Source organism: Bison bison, unplaced genomic scaffold (genome assembly GCF_000754665.1).
Source record: "Bison bison bison isolate TAMUID 2011002044 unplaced genomic scaffold, Bison_UMD1.0 scf7180017864243, whole genome shotgun sequence".
NCBI lineage: Eukaryota > Metazoa > Chordata > Mammalia > Artiodactyla > Bovidae > Bison > Bison bison.
Window position 1 is genome coordinate 707,839 of NW_011494815.1, and position 9,434 is coordinate 717,272.

Genomic DNA, 9,434 nt, shown 5'->3' on the forward strand with positions numbered 1-9,434 from the left:
GGCTGTAGACGGCTATTTCTCAATCCATCCTGATAGTTTATGTTATGTCCGCAGTGATCCCGTTCTTTTCTCAGGAATGGCACCCTGGAACTTCTAGTTAGCACCACTTCTCTGTGGAGCCTTGGGCACTCCTTTAATCTTTCTGCATTTCCTTATCCTTATCTATAAAACAAGAATTCTAATTGCTACCTCCAAAGAATGTTGTGGGAATTAAATAAAATAAAGAATTTGAAAGTCTATGCACAGTGCCTGAATACAAGAGGAGCCCAACCAGTGTTAGGTGTAACTAATTCTGAATTTTAGGTGGACCTTAACTTAATCCTTTAATTTTCAAATCTCTTGCTACATATTTCTCTCTCTTGGCCCATTGCACTAACATGTTAATGTCTTTTTAACTGTGTTTTTTAGAGAAATAACTTCATTCATTCATTCACTCAGCAAATATTTCTTGAGCACAAAACCAGTGCCATTCCTTGGCTGGACACTGGAGAAAACCTGATGAATAGGCCTACATGGTGTCTGCCCTCATGGAGCTGATCATGGACTTAATCCTTTGCTGCCTGCCTAATAGATAGTAGTCATATTGCTGATTCAGCTTGGCTCCTGCACATGCAGGATTGGCTGTAATTATGCTAATTACTGGCAGTCTGGTTGTAACTCCACTTTGGTCTCTCCCACAGATCCCTCCCCAGAGGCATGCATGCACAGAACAGAATGATTCAATCTCAGGGTTTAAAACCTGGACCTCAGACCAGTGGCATCAGAATTGCTAGAATATGACTTAAAAATGCAGATTTCTAAGTTAATATGTCACACATGATTATATATATTTTTTCTTTTCCCTCATATTTCTTCTGATTTTTCCTTTATGTATCTTTGTTTCTTTGTTGTTAGGTGTCTAATGGTTTACGATGTCTATCTTCTTTGTGAATTGTACATTTCATCATTAAAAATATTCATCTTTCATTTAAAAAAATTAATAAATACATAAAAAAAGCAGATTTCTAGACTTGCTTCAATGTAGATCCGAACCAAAACAGCTGGGAATGAGGCATGGGAATTTGCATCTTAAATGAGAGTTTCTGGTAACATGATGTGAAACTGGGGAGTGGGTAGCAGGGAAGAGAAAGAGGGGAAAAGTGATGGTTTTTCCTATAATATTGGTAAAATGTTGGTACCATCTCCTATACTGAAAGGAAGCAAGGAAGATAGAATTTAAAATGCTACATGTGAACTTTATGGCAGAAGCTGAGATTCCAGGTTCTAGCTTTTTGAAAAATTAGTTTCTGTTTGTTTTTGATGTCACTGAGTGCGGTAAGGTGAACCAAATTTATTGATCCAGAAGCTGCTGCTGCTGCTGCTAAGTCACTTCAGTCGTGTCCAACTCTGTGTGACCCCATAGACGGCAGCCCACCAGGCTCCCCCATCCCTGGGATTCTCCAGGCAAGAACACTGGAGTGGGTTGCCATTTCCTTCTCCCTCTTGGAATAAATACGGGCGGCTGCAAAGCTGTGGGAACTCTTTAGCGCCCCCTCTGGTGTATCAGAAAGTAACACTAAATAGAAACCTGGGAGGTAAAGGCAAAGCTGAAAACACTTGCTCCCAGGAAATACCTTATGTACCATGAGAATCTTCCTGGAATCACAGAATGATGGCGCTGCAAGGGGCTTTGCTGTGCGTCGTGCTTAGTCGCTCAGTCGTGTCCAACTCTTTGCGACCCCATAGACTAGCCAGCCAAGCTCTTCTGTCCATGGAGATTCTCAAGGCAAGAATACTGGAGTGGGTTGCTATCCCTCCTCGATGAAACCTTCCTAATCCAGGGATCAAACCCAGGTCTCCTGCAGTGCAGGCAGATTCTTTACCAGCTGAGCTACCAGGGAAGCCCATCAATTGCCAAATCCAACCTTCTCATTTTATGAAGAAGGAAACTAGATTTCTGGTGAAGCAAGTGATCTGCTTAGGGTCTTACAACAAGTCTGTTAAAACTGAGACTAGAACCCAGGAAAACTGGCTACCAGCCCAGTGTTTGATCCACTGCTCAGTTTTTTTAATGCCTGGTCATATTACATATGTACTTCTTGAGCAAACTTTTCACCACTGACTTAGTTAAAAATCCAGCAGGTTTCAAACTTCTTCAAAGGAAGGAGTGGACTAAAGGAAGATAAAAGAATAGTAATTACCTGATGGAAAGTCTGAGAACAAACAGCTCCAAAAAGGCTGATTCTATAAGTAATGTCTGATCTTCTTTGGGGAGATCAGTAAATCCGGGAATCTTTTCTGCCCAGCTTCTGGATACATCAATGGAGGCTGTTAGAAGGTTGTAGAACTGTTGTACATGCTCAGCATCCGTGCCTGCAGCAGCCTGGTCAGTGGGACAGTACTAGAATGCAAACCACAGAGAGCAGCGTTATCTCAGTCCAATAGGGCTGACAGCATCATTTGCTAATTGGCTCTTGCAAGATTGTCAATGCCTTCTCTTTTTCAGGTAGGGCTTTCTTTGACCACCAGAGCCCACTCTTAGTGTGATTGACAGCAGAAAGTGCTAGAAATTAGCATCCTCCCTGGAGAACCTCAGTCAGTGGGTTGGTGGATAAATAACCAAGCCATGTATCCCTTGGGTGGGGTAACTACAGTTCAATGCAGGTTCTAGGACTGTCTCCTAGAGTATTCCTTTGGGACCAAGTGTCAGCCACCCACACGGTGTTTTATGTTATGCTGCACATTTTATTGCTTGCTTCTCTTACAAGTCTTAGTCCTCATCCCCTTAATTTCCAGCACCTTCTAATAAAACAATTTACACTCAAAAAAAAAAAAAAAGATTATCAATGCCTAAATCTTTACTCTTGGGTCCTACAGTTTATAAAACCTTTTTGCATTCATAGTTTCATCAGATTCTCATGATAGCCCTGTGACATAAATAGAGTGGACTCTGTTACCACTTAATAGGCAACGAAATTTGCTTAAATCCCATGAGTGCACTGGTTTTCAGTCCTGACTGCAATCATCTGGGGAGCTTTAAAAAACACTCATGTCTGGGTCATATCCACAGAGATTCTAATTTAACTGGTCTGGGATGGGGACTGGTCATCAGGAATTTTTAAAAGCTCCCCAGGTGATTCCAAAGGGCTGCCAGGGTTGAGAGTCATTACCCTAGGGGGTTGTCTTTGTGAGCCTCCAGGATCCACAGAGTCCCTAAGGCATAGCTGTCTCCAAACAAGATGTTTAATTAACCCCTGGTTCTCAAACTGTGGTCCTTGGACCAGCAGCATCAGCAACACCTGGGAATGTGTTAGAAGCAAAAATCTCCAGCTCTGCCCCAGACCTACAGAATCAGAATCTCTGTGGGGAGTAGCCCAAGAAACTGTTTTATCAAGATATCCAGGTGAATTCTCATGCACAGTGAAGTTTGAGAATCTTAGAACTAACCAGTTCGAGAAGATGAGTGCTTACTGTTGATGGATTTCTGAGAGATAAAACAAAAAAGGAGGGATTGGGGGAGGAATGTGTCCTTGGCACGGCCCAGGCAGTAGGGTGCCATTAGACTCAGGACTTGTGGCTACTTAAATGAGTGAAAATCCTCTATCACACTAGCCATATTTCAAGTGCTCAATATCCACCATGTGGTGTAGAACGGGTTCTGTTGGACAACACTGACCTAGAGGGCTCCAGGAGAAGGAAGGTACAGGCAGGATTAAAGTCTCTACCCAGCTTTTAGCTATGCTGGTGGCCTCAGCGTTTTGCTTCAATCATTGGAGGAAAATCTTTCCTGCTTCAGGCAGAAAGATTGATACAGCAAGGTAATAATCCAGGGACAACCAACAACAGAGACTTAAGAGATATGCAAAAACCTTCATATAAATGTGCATCATTGCCTTCACAGAAACACAGCTGATGGTGCTTTTGTGTCTCCTTTCTCAGTTGATTTTCCAGGGGCATGGATTTTAATCCTTATTTTACAGATGAGGAAACTGAGACTCATAGAAGCTCAGAAAGGCTAACAGACTTTCCGAAGTTACATAACCAACAGTGGTACAGCCAAGACTTAAACATGCCTCTGTGATTTCCAGTCCTACACCTTCTGGCTATTAACAGTTCTGATATTACTAGCTGGTGGCCTAGGATAGTTTTTAGAAGTATTTTGCTTTGATCAATGGAAGACTAGAGTATACGTGTATATGAGAATTTACTCTGTAATAAAGGTTGCATTTCAAAAAAAAAAGTATTTTGCTCTCCATGTATATATTCATTGGTCTCATATTTTGTCACCACAGTGACTGGCACATAATGGACTCTCAGTGACTAAATGGTAACCATAACAAACCATTGTTGAATATTGTTCAATGAAAGAACAGTCAAGGGATGGAGGACAAAAAGCCAAAGAGCAGACAGGTGTTGACTGTAGAATTACATAGGTCTGAAGAAATAAGGCCCTTGTCTGAATTGGGTCTCCCCTCATCCCACTGTGTTTTCCCAAAAGGCATCATGAAATAACAAAAGAAACTTCAGACAAGGTGCCCAATTACTTCAATCCTAGATTTCTCTAGGCCCCTAATTTGTGAAATAATGTAGCTCTGCTACTATAGTTATCTAGGGTAAATTACTTAGCTTTTCTGAGCCTCAGTTTTCTCCTCTGTACAATGGTGGTACTATCTTCCTCAACATTTTGTTGCAGTGATTAACTGTGATAACATATGTGGAAAACCTGTCACATAGAACATATTTAACACATGAAGACAGTAATGATACCGATAATGATTTTGATATTTAGAATTATCACTGTCCCTCAGCTCCCATATTATATGATGAGGGATGAGGTTGAACTGGAAGGTTCCTAATTTTCAGCCTGACTTTCTAGGATACCATAATATCAGGTCCAGTCCAAAGTCCTGGCTCCTCTATTCCCAATAATCTTCCCAGGGCCAGGATTCTATTAATATGAAGCCCTGGATGTTCTGAGTTGGAATGGGAGGAAAGTAGGGTAGAAGGAAGCAGTCATCTCTCCCTTCCATCGCTATTCAAGGATGACAGCATGATCTGGTGTCACGGACACTCCCCACCACCTCCTTTTAGCACATGTACTATTAACTGGAGGAGAGTGGGGAGAAAAAGATTTTATTTTTAAACTTTCTCTTCTTACATGAATCTAATTCCAAATGTTCCCCACAGGCAGCATGAAATTCAAGGCAGCACCACGTTTAGAAAACCGATAGCACTACCTGTGAACCTCTCAGGTAACGGAGAGTTGAGGAGAGAATGTTGGATCAGACAGCAAATCTTGGGTTCCTCCTCCAGGCTTTGACACTGACTTGCTGTGAAGCCCTAGATTAGGCACTTAACTTCTCTGGGTCTGTTTCTGCCTCTGAAGTAAGAAGTGACTAGACTAGCCAATCTCTAAGATTCCTTTGGCTCTTGTATTCAGTTGTGTTTCTGTTATTCATTTCTAGTTTAATTCCAGGGTGGGTTTGATGGCAGACACTGTATGATTTCTATTCTCTTACAGCCCAGACCATCATCTATCCTGGTGAATGTTCCACATGATGGCTCTTGCACTCAATGATTCTAAACATTGCTAATCACATCAGGTATGATGGTATTGCCTAGAATTTGATACTAATTCAGCCTTATTGTTTCAAAGTAGGGTGTTAAATGGAGAGAAAAAGACTAAAGAAGGTCAAGGAATGGGACCTAACAGCTCCCTCCTGCACTGTTGTCCCTGAAAGCAGGGCTCACAACTCAATAATCTCCCTGCTTCCAATATTTGCTCAGAAGCCTCCAGAGCACTTAGCTTTCACCCAGGGTCCTCTGCAGGCCTCTGCCCCTGCTGGGCTCACATTTCATGCATCCTGAACACAGGGAGATGCAGTGGCTGCCTGTGTATGCAGTTCTCTCTGATGGAGTCCAGCAAGGAGGAAAGCCAGCAGGCCCTGTGTGCCAGACTCCAGCCAGATTCTCTGGGCTTCACCTGCAGTGATTCCGGTTCACATTCCAGAATTCTGGAGCCAAACTAGATTCAGTCTGAGCCACCAGTAACTAGGAGGTGACTGGAGGGTCAGCATCCACTTCTGGGGGTGAAAAATAAATCAACTGTCCCCTCTACTGAATATAAGGTTTAAAGAAACAGAACAAAACGTATTAGAGTCTCTTTCTGCCTGGGCTAGAAGTTTATAAACAGCTTGCTGTGAAATGCTGAGCATGGGGTTGGAAGAACCAGACCCCAAACTCTGCTTCTGTACTCCCCTATATCGCTCCATCTCTGGGCTAAGCAGTTTGGGGTTCACCAAAGAAAATCTGGAATAATTTGTTTATTGATCATTCTAATCAGATATAGACTGAACAGAGAAAGACCTTAAAAGTCAATCTTTTTTCCTCTTTATGCTAACGTTGTATTCCAGCCTTTATGGATAATTGATCCATCAATAATCAGATTTTACCACTACTCAAAGACACAGGATTGCATTTACTGATAGCTAATGTCTAATGCAGATTTCTCTGAAGGACTTAGATTGAGAATCTAGGACTGCAAGCAACAAATATTATTTAAATGAGTTGACACATTTCAAATGGTAATACCATGTATGTACAAGTCAGATTTCAGCCACAGCTAGGCCTAAAATAAATTATGCAAGACCTTTGGTGAACACCAGACCTAAAATTTAGCAATGTGATGTTTTCATAGCAGAGTGGAATCTGATACTCACTCTATCTCACTGTCAGTTGAGGCTAAATATGTAAAATGTCTTAAGAACATTTTATTTTCTCTTACAATGTTACTTTTCCCTGGGTCCTTATATTTCAGATGTTACTATTCTGTGAGCCAAACTATGTATACATAGACTTAGGATCTTACACTGTAAAAAGTGACACTTTAAAAACAGGCAATTAATACAGTTTTCCCCCAAATTTCTTCTTTTCTGATGTAATTGCCTCCCTTCTCTAAAAAACAAAAACAAAACCCCTAAACCCTCATCTCTTCCCAAAATGGCACCACTGGAGTTACATATGGGTTTATTTTCTGTCTCCCTCACTGGGCTGTAAGCTCCATGAAGACAGGAGTTGCATCTTGTTCAGTAATGTGTCCACTGCTCTGGAAGAACTGTTCAGTGAGTCAGTTACTTTCTGTTAAATTCATGTCTATTGCTCATTTCTTCTCAATGCCAGGCAAGTTGGGAAATAGGAGATTTGGGGTAAAATTGAATTGTTCTTATTAAATTATAATGATGGTTCTTAAACCTTAGTATGCCAAAGAACCATCTGAGGCCTTTTTAAAACTATAGATTCCTGCCTGCTTTCCCCGTCCCCCAGTTCTGAGTCAGTAGGCCTGCGTGTAGCCCTGGGAATATGCATTTTAAGCAAACACCTTGGCTCCTTCTGATACAGGCAGTCTGGGTACCACACTTTGGGAAATGGAGACCGGTACTGATAGGGGAATTGTAGTAGGTATAATGGTCACAGGGTCAGGGAATGAGAAGGCTGGAAGGGATTGTGGCACTGCATTTAGTCCAATCTCCTCGTCATTCAGATGAGAAAACTGAGGCCCACAGAGGGGCAGAACTGGCCTGAAATCATCCAATGGGTTAGTGGCAATTTGAGAGGGTCTTTGAAGTAGCTTTAAGAAGGACTCTGCAGAATCTTCATGTAGTTTATACTTTGTAGGTCTAACATGTGCCAGCTAAGTTGTTTCTTAGGCTATTTTGTTAACATATTTAAATACCACTTGCTGGGGCCTGGTTGTATCTGTACTGTATCTTGTTTTTGGAGTCTGTTACAGTGCTAAGTGATACTTTTACCAGAAAACATCCTAGTTTGCTGGCAAATACTTAAAATGACCAACAAATGAGGATGTGAAGTACACTTTCTCATTAGGAATTACACAGGCTCTGAAGTCAAGTCCGGTATCTATATATACTTGTAATGTTAAATTAAAAGCAACTGTGGGGTAGAGAACAGCAACATTTTGAGGCGAAACAAATCAAATCTGACATGTTTTGACTGCACTGATATATAATGATCTGAGCTCACTTTTGAAGGAGAGAAGTTTGGCCCAAAGGAGAAGAGAAGGTCTCAGCGCCAGGAACGTTTCACAGAGGGAGGAGCAATCTTTCTGGCCTTGAAAACACCCTTCCCTCTGTGACTTGGAACAAGTCCTCCACCTCCCTGTCCCACAAACCAGGAAAACACTTACTTACTACCTTAAAGGCACATAGGCTGGGACAAGAAGATTAGAATGAACCTGTCTGGCAAATGTTTTCTCATTTCTCTGATTCACTGGGGGAAGGTAGCATCTTTAATAAATTGTTTTGGTCATGTTCAACTGTCTGACTTGAAACTGACAGTGCATTTTCTTATTTAAAATGTAATAAATTATGTCTACCACTATGGTATGGTTTAAGCAGGAATAAATGAAGAAGATACTTTCATTTTTCACCTGATTCACTTCTAAATGGTTTGCCTTTTTCAAACCATGAGTATATGTTACTCTTATTGTAATTTAAAAAATCTAATAAAGACTTTTATTAGAAAAAAAAAAAACCAAACTAGTAGATTTCCATTAAATAAAAGGCAATATGGTGAGAAACATACTCTCTTGAGGGGTGAGATTTGGGTCTAACTGTTTGCCACTGACTTTAGGCAAGCCATTTAATCTTTTTAAACTTTTATTTACTCTTCTGAAAATATGAATGTTGGATTAGATTACCTCAAGATCACCTCCAGTTCTCTGAATTCTTAAATAAAAACTTTAAAGAGAAGGTAATATGAAAACGGAATTACAATGAATGATATTTAAAAAATGACTGAAACCATAAATTATACCACATAAACTAAATATATGTGATGGTAACTGACTCAGGGTAGACTTTCAATAAATTTATTTTGCTTCGTTCACTTTATGTTAATTTTTTTTAAGAAAATGAAGCAAATTCAATCTTGTGAAGTAACAATTACTTAACAGCACACATTCTTATATGTATATGTATACCTATTCACTTGCATTTAGGGACAATAAGGTAGACCCTAGAATCCTGAAATCTTAGAGCTGGAAGGAACTTAATATCAGCCAAAACAACCTGTCTTCTTGTGAGGAACCCTTAAAGAGTTCTCCTTAAGTTTCTTCATACTTCCATAGCAGTTCTTGGAGCCAATAGAACTCTTTCTTGTCCTCAGAATGGACTGGAAAGGCCACTTCCTTCACCCTCTAGATCTGCCCTTGGGAGAACAGTCCTCTTGGTAACATGGCAAAAGTGTGACCTAGTCCCAACACATTTCTTCCAACTATCCCTTTCAAGTTTTCAGAAACAGTGTATCCACTGCCCTCTTAAATCCCAGTTCAGTTCAGCTTGGAACTGAACTCCATCCTTGAAGTGTGGACTGACAGCACAGAGCCCATGGGGCACCACAAAGTTGGTCCTGGTCCTATCCTTCTTCTGCAGAGGCCG

At 40.9% G+C, this 9,434-nt stretch overlaps 1 protein-coding gene across 1 annotated transcript in view; it reads right to left on the minus strand.

Annotated features, from left to right (window-relative positions):
- The window catches only part of NR4A3 (nuclear receptor subfamily 4, group A, member 3), a 38,525-nt gene that overhangs the window by 17,669 nt on the left and 11,422 nt on the right, over positions 1–9,434 (minus strand). The window contains 1 exon segment of the mRNA XM_010847105.1: positions 2,181–2,380. Coding sequence (XP_010845407.1) covers positions 2,181–2,380 — 200 coding nt within the window.